This window comes from Coloeus monedula (genome assembly GCF_965178545.1).
Source record: "Coloeus monedula genome assembly, chromosome: 21".
Lineage (NCBI taxonomy): Eukaryota > Metazoa > Chordata > Aves > Passeriformes > Corvidae > Coloeus > Coloeus monedula.
Genome location: NC_138801.1, coordinates 5163538 through 5182223, shown reverse-complemented (window position 1 = coordinate 5182223; position 18686 = coordinate 5163538). Strand labels below are relative to the sequence as shown.

General features: G+C 44.1%; 2 protein-coding genes across 18 annotated transcripts in view; one reads left to right on the top strand and one right to left on the bottom strand.

Annotated features, from left to right (window-relative positions):
• FNBP1 (formin binding protein 1) overlaps positions 1 to 2171 on the bottom strand; it is a gene marked incomplete at its 3' end in the record, with an annotated part of 94592 nt that extends 92421 nt beyond the window's left edge. For all 14 annotated transcript variants that reach the window (XM_082295287.1, XM_082295288.1, XM_082295285.1 and 11 more), the window contains exon 1: positions 2004 to 2171. In XM_082295287.1, coding sequence (XP_082151413.1) covers positions 2004 to 2027 — 24 coding nt within the window. In that variant the 5' untranslated portion in view covers positions 2028 to 2171. The remainder of the gene's footprint in view (positions 1 to 2003) is intronic.
• Positions 2172 to 8847: 6676 nt separating this feature from the next.
• GPR107 (G protein-coupled receptor 107) overlaps positions 8848 to 18686 on the top strand; it is a gene marked incomplete at its 3' end in the record, with an annotated part of 38593 nt that continues 28754 nt past the window's right edge. For all 4 annotated transcript variants that reach the window (XR_014227022.1, XR_014227023.1, XM_082295464.1 and 1 more), the window contains exons 1-8: positions 8848 to 8956; positions 13595 to 13720; positions 14494 to 14544; positions 14775 to 14863; positions 15534 to 15700; positions 17431 to 17465; positions 17671 to 17727; positions 18526 to 18636. Coding sequence is in view for 2 of the 4 variants with exons in the window: in XM_082295464.1 (XP_082151590.1) it covers positions 8864 to 8956; positions 13595 to 13720; positions 14494 to 14544; positions 14775 to 14863; positions 15534 to 15700; positions 17431 to 17465; positions 17671 to 17727; positions 18526 to 18636 (729 nt within the window). The remainder of the gene's footprint in view (positions 8957 to 13594; positions 13721 to 14493; positions 14545 to 14774; positions 14864 to 15533; positions 15701 to 17430; positions 17466 to 17670; positions 17728 to 18525; positions 18637 to 18686) is intronic.

The window sequence follows — 18686 nt, the reverse complement described above, 5'->3', positions numbered from 1 at the left end:
AGACAACTAAGTTCTAAGTTGCCATGATCATCAAAAGAAGGTGGCATATATTAAATACAGGTTGTTTGTGTGGTTTCCTTTCCAGTGAAAGGGAGAACACAGAGTGAGAAATCACTGTTTTGGCCTAAATACCCAGAGCACTGGAAACGGACGTGTTTTCAGAGCTCTGCCCAAATGAAAATGGAGCAACTCCTGCCAATTTTCTATCTAGAATCATTTATTCTGTTGATCCAACCCTTTTTCTCAGTAACCTGCTACATTTCTCAGCGTGCTACATTGAAGATATGAAAAATGATACTTTGATGCTGCTGAAGACAATTTCAGAAACAGAATTTTCTGATAAAAAATGTTACAGAAGCAATTTGTAGCTGTTGCAGAAGACATCTATGGCTACACACAAGCACACACTCCTATAAATATTACATAAAACAAGAGGAACTATTTATAGGCACTACTCTCTACTACCATTCTGGTTCAGGAACACCTCAGTACCACTTGCAGTTTTAGGAATGCAATTTAAAAAAAAAAAAGAAGTTCCTTCTGAGAATTCAGAATTTTTTTTCCAGGGGCAAAATTATACTGCCTCTTATTTTAATTCCACTCAAACTATTCAGTCTCCTCCCAAAGCATCCAAGATGCAGAAAAAGGAGGCAACTGCAGGTTTTCCCAGAAATATCCCCATGCAGCAGAGCTGTTTATATACCGATGAATCAATATAGCATCACTACACTATTTCACCAGCATTTATCACCTTTCTCTCTATGGCATATAAAAACACACCAAAATAACCTCTCCCAGTCAGCAGTTGCTCCCTAATTTACTGCATAGTTCTAACTAGATCTGGCTATAACATGACTCCAATGTCACAGCAAAACGGGATGCTGAACTGCCTGCCAGAGCGGGCCAGGAATGCACCCAGAAAAGACAGCAATTAGCACATCTAAAATAACCATTTCTACAAGAGGCAGCTCAAAAGCTCAGATGTATTTTCATCTCAACTCGCACCGGTTACCAGCCACAAACACACGACTAGAGGAGAGACTCCTGCAGTGCTTTACAATCCAGATGACTCTCTGCCACTTATTCTTGACTTCTCCATTCAAAACACCGTTTCCTTTCCCCTCTTCCCGAGCACAGATTTGTCCCAAGATGTTTCATGTCCACCACTCAGGGAGCAGCCGCTCCACAGCCTCCTGTCCGCGGGTACCAACCCTCCCAGACCCAGCAGGTTTGCTCCATGCTCCACCATCAAACATGGCTGCACCATGTCCTCTTTGTGATTGAATATGTGGAACAGCTCTTCTGCCTTCCCAGACTTCTTTTATCTCCCTTCCCTTATTTCTTCTCATTAGCAAGGGACCATTTCAGATCTCTATTACCCACTTCTCATACCTTTTAACAGTCCGAAATTTTCCATTAATGTTCCACCGTAAACCAAATGCATTTATACTTTCCAGGTTCTCCTCAAAAACATCAAGGAGCTTTATACATTGAAACCCTCTGTACCATTAAAACCTGCTTTATTTACACACAACACAAAACTCTTCTCGTAAAAATCTCCGTCCTTCAGATCCAGCATGGAGAGAAGCCTCTTAACAGCAGCGACAGGAAATTTTATCATCTGGCTTTTCTCCCCTGCAGCTCCCTCTCCTGAAACCGGACCCCCTGCCCATAGATCCACCTCGGAGCCTCCCGCAGCAGCCACACACAAAACCCACCCCAGGCTCCGCTGCGAGCCTCCCTCCGCTCCACAGCCGCTGCCGCTTTTTTTCTGCTGTGGAGCTTTTTTTATTTAATTCCTTCAGCAAAATTAAATCAAACTCCTGAACCTCCGCCGGGATTTCCCTGCGGAGGCTGCACATGAAACTTTCCGGAGCGGGAGGGACCCCCGGGCTGAGCTGCGCCGAGGTGCCGGCACGGAGGGACCCGGCTCCCCGCACCGGCCCCGGACCGTTATGCCCCAGTGCGGCTCCCGCAGCCCCGCTCCCCCCGCTCACACTCACCCACAGCTCCGTGCCCCAGCTCATGGCTCCGCCGGCGCTGGGGGGGCGGGCGGGGGGCGCTGGGGTTGTCGCTGTCCCCTGGCTGTGTCTGCTCGCCCTCGGGAGGGCCGTGCCCGGCGGTGCGAGCGGAGCAGGGCGGGACGAGCGCTGCTCACCGCCGCTCCCGCCTCATCGCGCCGCAAAATGGCCCGGGCGGCGCGGGGCGGGGGGGAGCGATTGACAGCTCCGGGCTGCGCAGGCGCGGAGCCGCCGCGGATCGGGTGGGGGGGCCGGCGGAGCGCAGGCGCGGCCCGCGCCGCGAAAGGGAACGCGGAGCGGCCAGCGGGGCTGTGGGGGAAAGGGGGAACGAGGGGATCGCTGAGGAGCGGGGATCAATGGGGAGCGGGGATCAGTGAGGAACGCGGATCACTGGGGAATAGGCATCAATGGAGGAGCGGGGGTCAGTTGAAAGAAGGAGTCGCTAGGGAATGGGTGTAACTGGGTGAGGAGGCTGTCCCCGCCCTGGTCACAGAATCATCAAGCACTGGCACAGGTTGCCCAGAGAAGTGGTGGATGCTCCATCCCTCGAAGCATTCATGGCCAGGTTGGACAGGGCTTTGAGCAATCTCGTATGGTTGAAGAGGTCCCTTCTCATTGCAGGGAGTTGGACTGGATGGCCTTTAGAGGTCCCTTCCAACCCTAACTATTCTATGATTCAGTGCTTTCTAAAATTTACACAAACCTTGTTGCCCTTTGCTGGAGACACTCCAGGACCTCAATGGCCTTTTTCAAGTGAGGGGCCCAAAACTGAATGCAGTACTTCAGGTTCCTCACCTGTGCCGAGTACAGGCGTGGTGATCCCAGCCCCATCCACCCTCAGGTGCCCTTCCCTGCCTCTTACCACCCTCTCCTGAGCCAGGTGAGGCTGGTTTTGAAGCAACTGTTCTTGGTTTGGTCATTTGTAAAAGAGGCGACGGCCCTAGAAAGGAAGGGAACCCACAGCCTTAGAACTTAAAACCTTTGAAGCTCTGTTACATGTGCTTCAAGTTGGACATCAGGAGGAATTTCTTCACAGAAAGGGTGATTAAATATTGTCATGGGCTGCCTGGGGAGGTGGTGAGTCACCATCCTTGGAGGTGGTCAAGAAAAAACTGGATGTGGCACTCAATGCCATGGTCTGGCTGCCAGGGTGGGGATTGGCCACAGGTTGGACTCGATGACCTCAGAGGTCTTCTCCAACTGAATTAATTCAGTGAACTCACTGCAAGGGCTGACTTTTAACTCAGCTAAGCAGTGTATACATCCCCCCACCCCCAAAATAACCCAAATCCAAGAATATTAAATCCACCATCTGTTACCAAAATGCTCGACAAGCAAGCAGGAAAATAACCAAATTATCTGCCTTTGCATAAATGTGGGTTATTGTAGCAATTACACAGGCCTTACAGAAAATGGCTCATTTCCTTGCCAGAAAAATATTTATTTTGTGATCCTCTTCCTCTGTGTCATTTATTTGAGCTGTGTCACTTAATCTCATTTTGCATTCCTGCTTTTCAGCTACAACAAATGTGAAAAGAACTTTAGACTGATATATTTATTGCTGTATTTATTCATGAGAGATTTACATGGGGGGGGAATAAAAAAGAGAAGCCTTTTAATTCACCTGAGGTAAAAGGCTTCTGCTCATAAAGGGTGGGGATGCTTTTGATGTGAGAAGATAAAAATTGACCAGCTGCTACAACAAGCATTATCTCCTCTAGATTAATGCACTTCTTCCACTGATGCTTGGCTGTTACCCTACATGAGGGAGAAAAACACATTAAGCAATTCCAACATTTTGAACAACAATGAAGACAAATGTTATGTTAATAACAGAATTGCGTTTATTTTTATCCAAGTTCCATTGATTTGAACATGAGAGGAGAGTGCTGCTCCTCACACAGCTGTCGTTGAAGAGAGACACAACAGGCAATGCTTTTGTTCATCATTAAAAGTTATTAAAGGGCTGACTTCATAACAACTAAGAGACACCCTGTTCAGCTCATTTTAGAATAGTTCTTCCTTCTACTGCCAACATATTTGAATATCCAAGCCTGCCCTGCTGCCTGAAGCACAACCACAGTGTTTGAAGGGCCTGTACTTCCACAGGCTCCCAGACCCACCATCCTTAGCCCTACATCCACCCAGGACACATTGCAAAACCAGACAGCACAGTTGCACCACGACTGTTTGGGAGCTTAACCCATAAATACTCGCAGAAAAAGAATGTACAGAAACAGAGAGTAGCACTGGTATCATCTGAGCTAAGTTTGTGTGGAATTTCCTTTTGCACAAAGAGCTGGGAGGGGAACAGGGCAAACCTGTTACACCAGCATGGGCAGGGAAACCTGTCCACACTGAGAGATAGAAATGCTCCACCAGTTCCAGAAAGATAAAGGCCAGAAATACAAGTTTTATATTAAGATGGTACATTAGAATAAACCATGCCAAAAACTATCACAAGTTATCAAAATTTCTGTGGACAGAGGCTCAAGACAAAAACTAAATAAAATTAATTCTAGATGTTTCTACAACTGGATTTTCCCCTATTTTTGACTGTCTTTATTGTTTAGCCTGAGACTCTCCAAGCTAGGGACTGCCACTTATATTATTACTTTCAGTTGTGCAGTGCCCAAAGCAACAAAGCCTGCAGCTTGGCTGGTCCCTAATTACTAAAGTAATAAGTAATGACAGGAGCATTAAGAGCCCTTTACGCCAAAGTAGATGCTAGAAAGCTCAGTAGGTTCCAGTGTCAAAAAATAACTCAAAATTACGCTTAGAAGTTACATTATCTAGCACTTCTTCAGTTTGCACAATCCATATCTGAGCAACACAGAAGCTGGGTAGGAATTTTCCCTCAGCCACGCTGAGAACAAGACCATGCAGATCTGTTATCCAGATATGGGCCTATTCCTGTAAATTCTCTGTTTATCTCTCCTGTTGTTACGATTCAGAACACTCCCAGATTCAGCTCCAAAACCCAGCCAGAAGTAATTCCATTTTTAGAAAGCTAGGACTTTCTTTGGGAAACCCCCATCCAAACAGCCAGATTCACTATTAAATGATTGAGAAACTATATAAAGTAGATAAAATAAATCCCTAAACGACAGTTCAATCGAAACCTTTTTTCTCTGTGTTTGTTTACTTATGCAAAGCAAGAAAAATCACAACTCTAAGAGCACGGACAAGCATTTCTAGCTTCCAGGATATAGGAGGAAGTGGACGTACCTTTCCCCCCAGAGTTATCATCCTTACAGCTGCTTCCCTTTGATTTTACAATTCTACCCAAATTATCCACGTTCGAGATAAGGAACATGGATGTTGCTTGTAACCTCTCATACACTGGGACTGAAACAGCACCAGGAAAGGAAGAGGACACACCTTTCCTAGAGGCCATCATCATCACAGCTGTTTCCTCTCTGCTGTTACAACACTACACAGATCACTCAGACACACAACAGGCGACCTCGGTGCTCTTTAATGCCCCATCAGGGCCCAGAGGGGCCTGATCAAGACCTGATAAACCCCTGATAAACCCTAATGGCCCTGGCCAGCCTCACCTGGGGCCTCTGCCCACACCCTCTGCTCACGGACCCAGGAACTCAATTTAAACTCTGGCCTGAAAGCCCAGTTGTTTGTCCCGTGTTTTAGGGGGTCCCAGTTCCAGCTCAGGCTGTGCCTGGCTGTAGATCCTGTTGATATAGAGCCTAGCTTACAGCTGGCCTTATCTTAGACCTGCCTTGTTCCTGTGTGTAGTGACTGGGATGACCTGTCCAGCCATAATTAGACCATGACTGACCTTGGTTACCATCACCCAAACTGCAGATGGGCTTCTCAACTCAGCCTTGCCCCCGTCTCATTGCTGTGAACTCAGCAGATCAGCTTGATTTTGGCTGCTCCCAGCTCTGACCCCTGGGCCTGCTCTTCTCTCTTTCCCCAGGCACTGTGGGACTGGGTCCTGAGTGCCTCCTGCCCTGGATCCATGTTATCTTGCTCACCTCCCCACTCCATGCCTGTATCCTGGCTCACAAAATATGTTAACAAAATGGCAGTCTGGTTCATTCTGTGCTGAGCTGTAGCTGCAGACTGTCCCTCCATCGTGATTTTCTGACACTGCTGATGCCTTCCACCCAACCTTGATAATTGTATATGGTACACTTAAAAAAAAAAAAAACAAAACCGTCTGCGAAGAGTTCTAATTATTTGTTTAGTTACAATTAAGGAGGAAAGAAAAAAGATATCCAGGCTAAGAACAACTGCATGTACTGAGAAACTGCAGACTTACAGTAAAGCCATCTTGTATGGAAGCTACAATGAAACAAATCGATGTCACAGTGAAAGTTATTGTTACAGCTTATTAATGATGGTCAGAGGCTGCTTTGTATCTTAATAAAGATGTAAATTTAGGTACAGACATCTTTTAACATACAAATTCTTAGAAAAATGCACAGCCAAAGAAAGTAAACATGTTATAAATTCTATTTTTTGTTCATTTTGTATAGGTAATTGGGGAACTCACAGTTACTACAATATCCTAATAGTTGGTGAAGAAACATTGAAAAAAAATAAAGATTTCCAGAAAATTTCTATTCTGTGGCATAAAAAATCCCCGATTGCTAGGAATCGTGCTCAGACTGAGGATGATTCTTCTTAAGGAAGGTTCTGAAGGGAGCTCCCGAAGGAAGCATCCTCACACTAAAAAATGCTCTGCAGCTGAACCAAATCCTAGAATTATAGGGGAATTTCTCGTGCTCGTTGACTACTCAAGCAGTCAAAGCGTGCCTGATACTTGCTAGTGGAGCAAGGCATGACAGCCTGTGCTGCAGCTCTGGTTGCAAGCAGCTGTTTCTCAGGAGTCAAAACTCCCCAGGTTTCCCAGAGGCTCTGTGCACAGGGATTATAATAATTAAATATTAAAGAAAAACCCAACCAAAAAAAAAAAAAACCAAAAAAAAAAAAACCACCCAACCCTAAGTCCAAGAAAATATCTCACCGGAGTTTTTTAGAATAAATCATCCGATGTTTGTAGGTCCGTGGGGTTTTTGCAACCTGTGTTGTAGCTCTGTGCGGTGCAAGGGCTGATGCTGCCGGGACATCTAGTGGCACCCACACGTACTGCCCAGAGAAAGAATGTTACTAGAAAAACAGATTTTTTTTTTTTTTTTTCATGCTTCCAGATATTTCCTGGTAACACTCCAGGTTTCTTTGGCTGTTGGTGAGATTTCTTTGTTTATTTTTTTATCTAAGAATATACAAGGGGGGAAATGAAATTGTGAGGAAAAAAATGTAGAGGAACATCTGAATCATCTCTCTAAATAAAGATGGGATGTTCTACGATAATCTTGATAAAAAAAAGGTCAAGGCCATTGATTTTTCTCTCCCTTTTCACCCTCACTTGCCTGGGCCAGCCCAGTTGTTTATCTGTCTCTAGATAACAGAACTTGTTACTCCACACACTGAAAGGGAAAATGAGAATGTCTGAGTTTTGAGAGCTGAAAGCTCCTCACTGAAAAATTAGATTTATTTACATTGATGGCTTCCCATTGCATAGTCTTTCCATTTTATCTTTTAGCAATGTGTCAACCAAAAAGCCATTTTAATTGCCCCTATTCACATTCACTTTGCTTCTTGTGTTACTCTCATTTCGAGCAACAAGTCATGGAAACCAGGCCCAATCTGCTTTTTGTTTCACTTGTAATTGGGACTACAGCTACTTCTTTAAATATTTCAATAGGTACAAAACTATTCCTGTTAAGAAGCAGAAATCCCTTTGTTTGTTACATATTTTTTTGGTGATATTCAAAATCAATACTTTAACCCTGGCTTTAAATAGAAAAGCAATTTTCCTGTTGTTTGGACTACCTGATGTTCAGACGTCTGCTGTTGCCATAGCTCCCAGGAAGAAGCTGGAACTTACTGGTAGATCCACGGCTGAGCTGGAAACAACCACTTTACCCCTCCCTGTAAACAACCATCCCACATCTCCCTGTGGACGATGCTGCAGGGCTGAGGTAGGAAGAGCTTCAGTCTTTTTTCGGGCTTTTTTTTTTGTGTCACCCCACAGAGGCTGGTTTGGGGGAGGCTCAGGGGGTTCCTTTTGGCCAGTGTGCCCCTCTGTGACCCATGGCCATGGGGGGGACCCACCACCCAGGGGGGACCCCACCGCCAAGGGGGTCCCGGGGCTGAGGAGGGACCCACCACAGGGCCTGGCTGCTGCCATGGTCCTCATTGAGGGGCCTGATCCAATCCGGGGGGCATCGTGGGGAGCAGTCTGTGGGCAGGGGCAGCCCAGCAGAGCCCAGAAGGGCCTCAGGGGGAGAGAAGAGAGTGGGAAGTGCCTTCCCCATGGGGAAAGGCTGAGGGAGATGGGGCTGTTCAGTCTGGAGAAGGTTGTGTGGAGACCCCACAGCACCCTCCAGGATATGAAGGGGCTCCAGAAGCTGGAGAGGGATTCTTCGGCAGGAACTGTAGTGACAGGACAAGGGGGAGTGGGTTCAAAGTGAAAGTGGGAGAATTCAGGCTGGATATTGGGGAAGAAATTCTTCCCTGGGAGGGTGGTGACGCACTAGCACAGGTTGCTCAGAGAAGGTGTGGCTGCTCCCCGGGAAGTGTTCAAGGCCGGGTTGGACGGGTTTTGGGGCTCCCTGGTCTAGCGGGAGGTGTCCCTGCCCGGGCAGGGGGTGGCACTGGATGACGCCTGAGCTCCCCCCCATCCCCAACCCCTCCGTGACTCCCTGACAGGACCCGGCCCCGCCCACGCGGTCACGTGACACACCCCCGCCCGACACGTGACTCTCCTGACCCGGAAGTGGCGCGCGGGGGACGCTGACGCTGGAACAAAGATGGCGGCCCGCGGCGCTGGGGCCGTGCTGGGGCTGCTGCTGCTGCTCAGCGCGGGCCTGGCCTGCGCCCGCGTCCACCACCTCACCCTCAAAGTAAGGTCTGCGCCGCCCCTGGCCCCGCTGGCTCGGCCCCCGGGTGCCCTGAGGGGAGCGGTGAGGCCGGCCCGGCCCTGCGCACCTCCCGTGGGCCGGGATTGGTCTCCCCACGTCTCTAACTTCGTCCTGCTGTGTGCCCCGACCCTTCTTTCTCTTCGCTTCTCTCTGAGCTTTCCCCCTGCGCCTCAGCCCGCCCGGGCCCTGCTGTGTTCTGCTTTTGCCGTTATCTTTCCGCTCCCTCTGACCGCATCCCCATAGTCCTGTCCCGCTTGTTCTGGCCGCCTGTTCCTTAGCCGCGGGCAAAGCGTGCGAAGGGGCCTTAGAATTGCGGTGGTTTGAAGGTGCAACTGCTTCACGTTCCTTTAAAGGCGATGTGATAAGAAAGGGCTGAACGTGAGCTGAGGGAGAGGTTTCTAAAAGGGGATTTTGGTGGAGTGTTTTTCTAGCTGTGTTCTGTTCCTGTCCTGGTGACTCTGAAGGGTGTTTGACTGCCTTACTGCCGTTCCGGATCAGCTGCTTTGCACTAACCAAGCAATTAGTGGGGGCTGAGGAAACTAATGCTGGCAGCTTTTTGTTGTGTTTCCATAGACTGCTGGTTGTGCTTTGAAGGAGTGATGTGTCATCCTGTGACTGTGTTTGAGAAAAACCAGTTATTCAGGGCTGTTGGTGGGAAATGGTGGAGGTCAGGGTGAAGATGTGCTGCTGCCTGTTGTGCTCTGCACGAGCAGCTGCACAAAGAGGAACTGTGTGCTTGAGGTGATGCTTTTTAATGGCCTCTATGTAGCTCATGGAAAGCTCTGTAAGTCTTCAGAAATGTTGTTTTGGTTGTCAACAATATGTAATATTCTGCCAGTAGAAACATTGGAAGAGATAATAAAGTGGTAAATGACTGCGACCTGCATTACTGTGCTGTTGTAGCAGTTTAGGGAGAATCCAGGATTTTGCAGGAATTCCACCTCAGGCTTTGGCATACAATGACTGCTGGGAAGTGTTCATGTCTTACTTGTAGGAAATTTTCCAGGCTATGTAGTTGTTTGAAGTGCAACCACATGAGTATTGTTGTATTTCAGGAAAAGTAAACTTTTTCCTGAAGCAGTAAATTAGGAGGCTTGTGCTGGTTACATCATTGGTTTGAGCAATTTGTGACAAACAGTTGAGTGCTGAAGGATTTCTCCTGGGGTGTTTCTTTACCCTTATGTCCAATATGCCTCAAGCAAATGTTCTCAGCAGGAAACATTGTGGCTTTTAGTCCTTGTTAGGGACTGCCTGGATCAATTACTAAATCCTGTTTGCTGTTTTTTCCCATCAGAGTGGGTTTGGTTTTGCAGGTGTTTTTTGCAAGTTGCAGCACTGACCTACCAAGGGCTGTAAGAAGTAGCAGTGAGTTAATGCCTTTTCCCGCCTCCTTTATAAACATAAGCTTTATTGTTAGAGCAGTCTCTCCCTTCCTCCTTCATCCCCTGCTTTACAGCCTTTATGTAAACATCAGGCTCCAACAACTGAGTCTTTTCACAATGAAATCTCCTTTCTGGTGTTCTTGCCAGTGGCTCCTGCTTTGCTTGCGAGTGTGCCTTGACACTGAGCCAAGCTGAAGGCCACAGTTTCGTGGGAGTGTTTGATATTAAATTTCCTCAAACAAGCTGTTACTGCTTAATTCAGAATAGCTTCATTATTGTATCTTTGTAGTTACTGTGCTAATGTGAAGCTTTTTTGTTGTCAGAAAAACAAGCCACAGTCTGAGCAGTTTCCTGTTCTAAAAATAATGTTTTATCTTTATAAAGTGTAGAAAATAGTTTATTTTTTGTGAGTTGGAGAGATAATTTGCTTGAATCTTGCTGTTAGACTGACCTTGCCAGAGACGCTCCTCCTTAGTAGCAATTGTTACCAGCTTCATTACTTTAATGAGATCTGTAAAAACCCCAAAACACCTCAACTAACAAAACCAACCCCCTACAAAAAAAAAAAAAAAACCACTGTGAAAATTGGGAGTTGTGGAAGATCAACAGAAACAATTTTCAGAGGATTCCAGAAGTAGCTGTAGTTGAAATGTTTCTCGTGACCATGTCAGACATGGAGTTACAGAGAAAATGCTGGTTTTCAGTGGTTGCTTGTAAATACCTGTGGCCTTTTAATGTTGGTAGGTTTCAGACTTCAATAGCTCAGGTTGAAAATACCTTTCACAATAATTCACTTAGTCTTACACAAATTATAAGCCTTGCTATTAGTCTCATACAAATAATAAGATTCTTTCCAGGTAAGGGTAAGCACTCTCTGGTGGAACTTCCACTGCACTGACAGTGTGATCCCAATTAGATTTAGGGTAAAATGGTAGAGAATATTTTTCTGCTCATTCTGAGTTACAGGATCATGGATTCTGCTTCCCTGTGACCTTATTCAAATATTGCAGGATCACTTTTTATCCTAAAGGAGTGGAAGGGGGGGAAAGATTTTTATGGAAACAAGCTTGAGAACTTTGGCTATTGGTTTGACTGTAACCCGTTAGTGATGGGTCCCAGACCATCTCTTCTCAGCAGGGCAGGCTTAATTTTAAATGCATTCTATGTAAATTAAATTAATGCGTGTGTTAACAACTTGGATGCTGAAGTATTTACTTGTATGGGTTCACACCTTTGTTGTAAACTTAAATATTTATGAAGTCAGTAGTTGAGTAATTATAAATAAAATCTGGGTTCTTTCAACCCCTTAAACCTTAGACAACTATTAGTAAGCCAATGTCTTTAGACTGTCAGTATGTGGAGCAATAGATGCTCTTGCTGTTGCTTAGTGGCAACTGATGACAGTGTGTGTGTGGGATCACGTAAAGCTGAAGGATTTGTGAACTAAATCTGTAAACTCTAAGCACTCAAAGTTGAGATAAAACCAGGGAGGAAAGTGGTGTGTGTTGTATATTAATTACCTGCTGCTGGTGGGGAACATATCTGTAAATTAGCAGAGTAAATCACTTAAATTGAACTGAAGAGCTCTTGCAAGTGCTCTGAATTGAGCAGCTGCCTCTGGTCACGTTTGCGAGGTACAAAACACCTTGTGGCTGGATGACACTGTCCCACTCAGATTCACCCAAATTCTTTTCTGTCCAGATGGGCTTAAATACATCTGATGTGCCCTATGAAGATCCAGGGTTAATTTTCTGAGTGGGAAATTACATGGGATGCAATGTCAGAGGAACCAGATGGGCTCTTGTTTCAAGCATATTCCGTGACCTGGAACCCAAAGACAGCAGAGCTGTAATACTCTGTCGAACAAAGCATCTGCTGGAAGCCCTATGTCACTTAACGTTTTTTCTTCTTCTGAGCATTAAGGGAACCATCTGGTTATTTGCCAGGTTAACTTGATTCTATTAGGATGATCTTATTACAGGTTAGCTGTGTCAGGATTAGTGCCCTGCTATTACAGTGAGTGATATTTATGAGTCAGGAGCATTTTGTGCAGAGATGTCAAAATCGATACTGGGGTAGAGGGAGAGGAAGAACTTTTTGTACTTGTACAATTTGTAGCTCAGTCTTCCAGGACTGTCTTCAGAACAGTTTGCCTTTAGCAGCTGACTTCTCTTTTTAGAGTGTTCTGCAGTCTGATTATCTTTTCCTAGAAGAAGCAGGAGGAAGAAACTTTTTTTTTTGATGCCAACTTGTCAAATGTTTTAAATTCCATTTTAAATTTGATTTTTGATTTCTGTTGCCTTGTTTCTGCTTTTCTTCCAATTTTAATGACTCAGTAGGTTTGAGGGACCAGCTGCAGACGTTGGATGTGACCTTTTGTCATCTGATGTGGCAGCTGTGTGTGACATCAACTACTTTTCATGTGAGGTCCTTCATGGCCTCCTTATTTAAAAAAAAAAAATTAAAGCTTACTGTACTTAAACCTTTATCAGCTGAGCAGGGCATGAGAAGAGATCAATTGCTGTGGTTTCCTTTCCAGACTGAGAGGAAGGAAGTTATTCTTCAGCTAAACTGGGAGTAGAGGAGGGAGTTAGAATTCTCCTCCTAGATAAACTAACCCAAGTAATTCTGTTTTCGGTATTTATTCTATTCTTATTTTTTATTTATTTTATGCCAAAAATCATTTGGAGGTATGGGACTACATACAAAACTTACATACATACATACATACATAGTTTTCCAGTGTATTAGTGTTTGCCTGTCCAAGCACTGACCCTGCCTAACACAGATGATCTGGGGGGATGACAATGCATTTGCTAAACACTTGGCCAAACCCCAGCTCTCTGTTAGGTAAGATCCCCAAAGTCACCTATTTCCTCTCAGTCTGTGTCAATGACAATAATCAGCATTCAAACAATAGCTGTCTTGATGTGTCTACAGTCACTTCGGGGGATTTTGCTATATGTTGTTCAGTCAGTGATGCCAGATGTTTAAATTCTTCCAGAATTTTGCTTGTATATCTCCCAGTAGCATAGCCAGGCAGAGACATGTCTGTTTGAAGTTCTTGCTGTTCAGGTTATTGGAAAAGCTGGTCCATTCCAGTGAAATAGTTGGTTACATCTGAAGGTATCCTAAAGAAATTTGCACGAATATTCAAGTGTCGTCACTCACCCTGCTTCCCCTTTGCTGCAGCAGATGACTCTGCATGTATTTGTAAACTTGCTTTCCTTTCTGACAGGATGATGTGAGGCAGAAAGTGCACCTGAATACCTTTGGCTTCTTCAAGGACGGTTTCATGAGAGTCAGTGTCAGCAACCTTTCCCTGAAGCCAGCAGTGGACGCTAATGACATGGGCAGTTTATCAGTGAGTTCCTTCCTATGAAACCTCCTGTGAAATTGCCCTTGCACTGGTAGCCTCCACTTGTCTCAGGTGTCAGATCCAAACTTGTGATGCTGTTGGCTTTGCTCCCCATCATGAGCCAATTATGAGGATCTGTGTATTGAGATTTATCCCTGAGCACTCTCCATTCTGCTTTAAGGATGAACCTTTAACTTACTGGATCCTCTGATGAACTCGATGCACACATCTATAACTTACATTGAACATCAATTTCCTAAGCAGTCCTCTGATGGGAAGTTTTTTCACACTGTGTCCTGTTGCATTGCAATTCAGCTTGTGAGCATTGTGTCAGTAGGTTTCCAGAGCAGTGACAGCCTTAGTTTTAAGAGAACTCTAATATTACGTGTTATATTAGGGGCTTTAATAGACTGAAATACTAGATTAGATAACAGACCTGAGTTCTTATTCTGCTGCACAGTTTCACTTCTTTATTGTTATAAAAGTAATAAATATTTTTGTCAAGCAAAACCATCTGGAATAATACTGAAATAAGTTAAAATATTCAGAGACAGAAGGTACTCCAGATTTAGTTTGGGTTTGAATCATGATATGTTTTTTCTTGGTGGATATGGATGAGTTTGTTATATTTGAATGTGTTTTTCTGTCTGATTAAATGATGAGAAAAACACCTGCATTCTGCCTTAAATGTGGGTTAATTTGTTTAGAAAGCAGTATCTTTGACTCTTTCAGTAGTAGTTTGGCTTCAAATTGACAGATTCTTCTCAATTGTCTCATAGGTGGGATTCAGCTTGGATCGAACAAGGAATGACGGTTTCTCCACTTACCTGGTAAGACTTAAGAGAAGTGAACTTGCTTTTCTAAACTGGGACATCTCATAGTCTACCTGACTCTGGGAATGGTTGGAAGAAATAAAAAAAAAAGGTGGGGGCACTTTAGACATGGGCAGGATGCAAAGGATAATTTGGATTTACAACTTGCTGAGCTAAGAATGGTAACCTCTACCTGGACGGGAATGTGTCCAGAGGGCACTTCAGAGATGTTTTGCTTATGTTACCAGGATGAAGAAGTGGATTACTGTATCTTGAATAAGACACCAGAGCCAGATGTCTCTGTTGTAATCTTACTTCTGGACATAAAAGCTGAAGTGTGAGTAAAGACCGGACAAGACATTTTAAAGTTACTTCTTTAGTTGAAGATGATGTAACACTTCAGATTTTTTTAAGGGCTTGGGAAGCTGCTGTGTATGTAGGCTATTGTTTGTTTTTTTTTTTAAGGGATTACATGAAAGTTGAAGGTAGGTGAGTGTAAAAGTAAAACATCTGCAGTTTAAAATGGTCCAAGAATTCTTCCTGCATATTGGAGGGGTAAAGGGATGGCAGGCAAAAGCAACCTACCTTAATTGTGCTGAAGGCATGAGCTTCGATGTCTTGGGTCACTTTTGCACTCAATCTGCCATTTTATTGTTTGTCTCGAATTATCTTTTTTTATGGAAGTACCTTCAAGTCTGTATTGCTCTCTTCTGCAAGAGCACATGTATGATAACATAGTTTCTAGTGAGACTCTTGCTTACCAAAGGTGAAGAAACCTACTTTTCTTCATCTGCTCTTGTGTTTCATGTAGAGGTAGTGTGACTTTTCCCACAATGATCCCTTCTGCTGTAAGTCATAATCTGGTTCTTGCCTGTTCTTTGTGATACAAAAAACAAGTTAAGACAAGTTGATTTTCCTTTATTGGGTATATGTAGGCTGTGACAAATAGCCTCTTTAAAAATGTTCTTTTACTTTCATTTTGTAATAAACCCTCTTTGTTTCTTCAGTGTGAAAGTACAGTTCCCTTCAGAAGCTGCTTCTTTGTTACCTAAAATTTTATTTGTATCTGAGGCAAATGGTACTGCCTTAAATACCAAGCTGCTAAAAACTTCTGAACCGAGCAGTGATTCTGGTAAAAATCCTCCAAGGACCAACGAAAATGCAGATGGCAAAGGTAAGCCAGCTAAACCTGACTTGTGTGTGCTCTCACTGCTGATTCCTATTGCTGTGCATCCAGCACTGAGTTGTGGTCATGTTCTGGGGTCCCCTTGGGCTTGAACTTTGTGTATATCCTGTGTAAACCTGTGCACAGAGCTGCCTTTGGGGCTGGAGTCTCCTGCTCAGTGATTTGTGTTCACCAGTCCTGTTGATCCACCAGAGAGACAATGAGTGTTGGAGACCTTCAGTGCCTGTGAGGAGCATTAACAACTTGGTTGTCTATTGTCTAGCAAAAAAAAAAAAGGCTAAAGGGGGAATTTTATGGCCACCAACAATTAGTTGAAGAAAGGTTAGGAGGACAATGATTGCAAGCAATTTTTAGTAGTGGCACACAATGTCTGTTTCCCTTTATTAAGTCTTGGATGCCTCAGGTGGGATGTTAGGATGGAAAAGAAGTAAAATAAGTAAGATACCTTTCCTAAGTAAGTATTCCAGGATTGTAGCAGATCATTTGTGCAATCCAGTCTTCATCTTTTAAGGTTTTAAATGCTTGACTAAGTAAAACCAGGGCCAACATGATACAGTTGACACCAGGTGTGCTTTGAGAATCAGAAGTTGGGTATAATATCTCCACAAGTCCTTTCCAGCCAATGTTTGTATGAGTCTGTGTCTATCTCAAGAGTTGAACTCTATCACTTAGAAACTATGGGGAGGGAGAAGTAACTATACCAGTAATCTTTCCAGGAGGCACGAACCTTTGGCTTCCAGACCAGCAGACAAAACAATTTTATGATCTCAGCTCTAATGGGATTAGCTCATGTTATCCCTTCCTGGCAGAGTTTAGACTTCAGATCAGACTGCTGAGCAGTCTGATCTGGAGTAGTCTGAGTCTGTCTTGGCCTGTCATGTTCACAAGCTTTGATACCATTCAAAAGCTTGCACAGCTGTCCTAACAAGTTAAGAACCAAGGATGGATGGCACTGGAGATCATGGATCTCAAAGCTGTGGTTTTGCTTTCTCTGGTGTAAAAAGTGTAGCATGAGCATGGACAGTGCACTGAGGTGTGGGAGCCAAAAGCGAAGCTCAAGTCTTGAACTTTTGCTTCCTGGTAGAAAGGGATGACCTTGTGTTTGAAAAGCTTCTTAGAAGAGTAGAGTCAAACTGTGAACTTGACATGCTGCTCTACTGAAGGCTCCTGTCACCTCAAGTTCAGAAGAAATGCTGACCTGGCAGGTCACCTGTGCTTTTATGTTTTGTTTGTTTGTATTTTTACTGGGAGCTTAGTGGAAAGCTGTGAATTTTTTCCTTCTCATGATTAATTAGAATTTCCATATGTTTGTCAGGCCATGTATTAGTGCTCAGTTTGAGATTTGTCAGTGAGATTAACAGTACTCAGCCATAACATAAAAAGTCAGAGCTGTAGCTTGCATTTGGTTTAGATCACCTGCCTTCTGCACCGCTCTCACCAGGGGCATTGGAAAGATTTCTGGGGTAGGCTTTTGTAGGAGGTGTAAGAGAAGAGACTCGTATCCTGGCATTTGAGGATGCATGCAGAATGAATGCTGGCTGTGGGAAGAGTCCTGTGAGAGTAAGGAGAGACTGGGAAAGAGTCTCTGTTAATGATTATCTGGGAAACTGCCACGCAGACAAGTGTAGGAAGATGTGAGTAAGGTATTGACAACGTGGTGGTTTCTGCAGATGTCTAAATGCAAACACTAAATGTACCATTAATACTTTTATCTCTAGGTAAGAAGTCCAAACGAAGTACAACATCCTCCAAGGTAAGAAACTCTCTGGAATTCTCTTTCAGAAAGAACCTGGGGGGATATTCCAGTATAATCATAGCCAAAATGTGGAGAGTATTTGCTGTTGCTCTCAGCCTCTACTGTAAATATATAGAATGCAAATTTGATTGTCTGGTTGGTGTAGCCAAATGTTCTAGTTACCTGCTTAAGAAAATCTAAAGGTCTCTTTTCCTTTTCCCAGAGCATGGTAGAACAAGAACATCCTGTTCACAATGACAGAGGAACTTTTTCATTTCAGGTAGGGTGTCTGTCAGTGTCTAAACACAGTTCCTTCACTGTCCTACTTTGGAAAAGTGGAAGTCTGGTATATAGATGTCTCTCTGATAACAAGAGTTTGCCTGAAAATGTACTGAGCTAAGCATCAGTGATGGAAATCTTTCTTTGTAAGTTACAGGAGCTGCTTTTAAATTGCCTTTGGTGTGATGCTGTTGTAAATATCATAATCTGTAAGCCTCAGCATATTAAAGTTTACTGTGATGCCAGTAGTGCAGATTGCTGATAACAAATAGTTTTGACCTGACTGATGACTCAAGGGGAAGATCCTCTGTATGAAACCAGATTAATGCTTTGTTTGAACACCCTCGTTCCCTTGTGATGGTTGGTTACTATAAAACAAACACATCTTAAATTCTATTATCTGACACAAATCTCATCTCCAGAGCTGTCACAATTTGCATAGTTGGGGGAGGAACAGAAAAGCTGCAGGGCAAGTATAATAAAAATTTTATGCTTCAGCATGTCAAATACATGATGCTTCTGGTTATCTTTTCTCTGTGGCAAACCAAGTTAAGCACTGATACTTAACAGGCTTGGATTACCAGAGTGCATAATCCTAGATAGGTGCAATGATTTTTGCTTCTGGAATTCTGTTGAAACTTCCAGATGTGCTGGTATCCTCAGAGCAGTCTGTTTGCTGAAGGGAACCAAGTGACCTCAAATGACTGACTTCTTTCATGCTTCAGTAGAGATAACTTCCTACCAGGGCAACCCTATTGTGAATGAGAAGAATGCTGACTTTCCTATTCCTTATTTTCAGTTCTTCTTTAACATCAGCTCGGATAAACAAGAAGGTCTCTACAGCCTGTATTTCCATAAGTGTGTTGGCAGTAAAGGGCCATCTAATGATCAGCTGCTCTTTAGTCTTGATGTGAGTATGGCTTCTAAAGGATAATTAACTCATTTGCTTAGACTGCAACA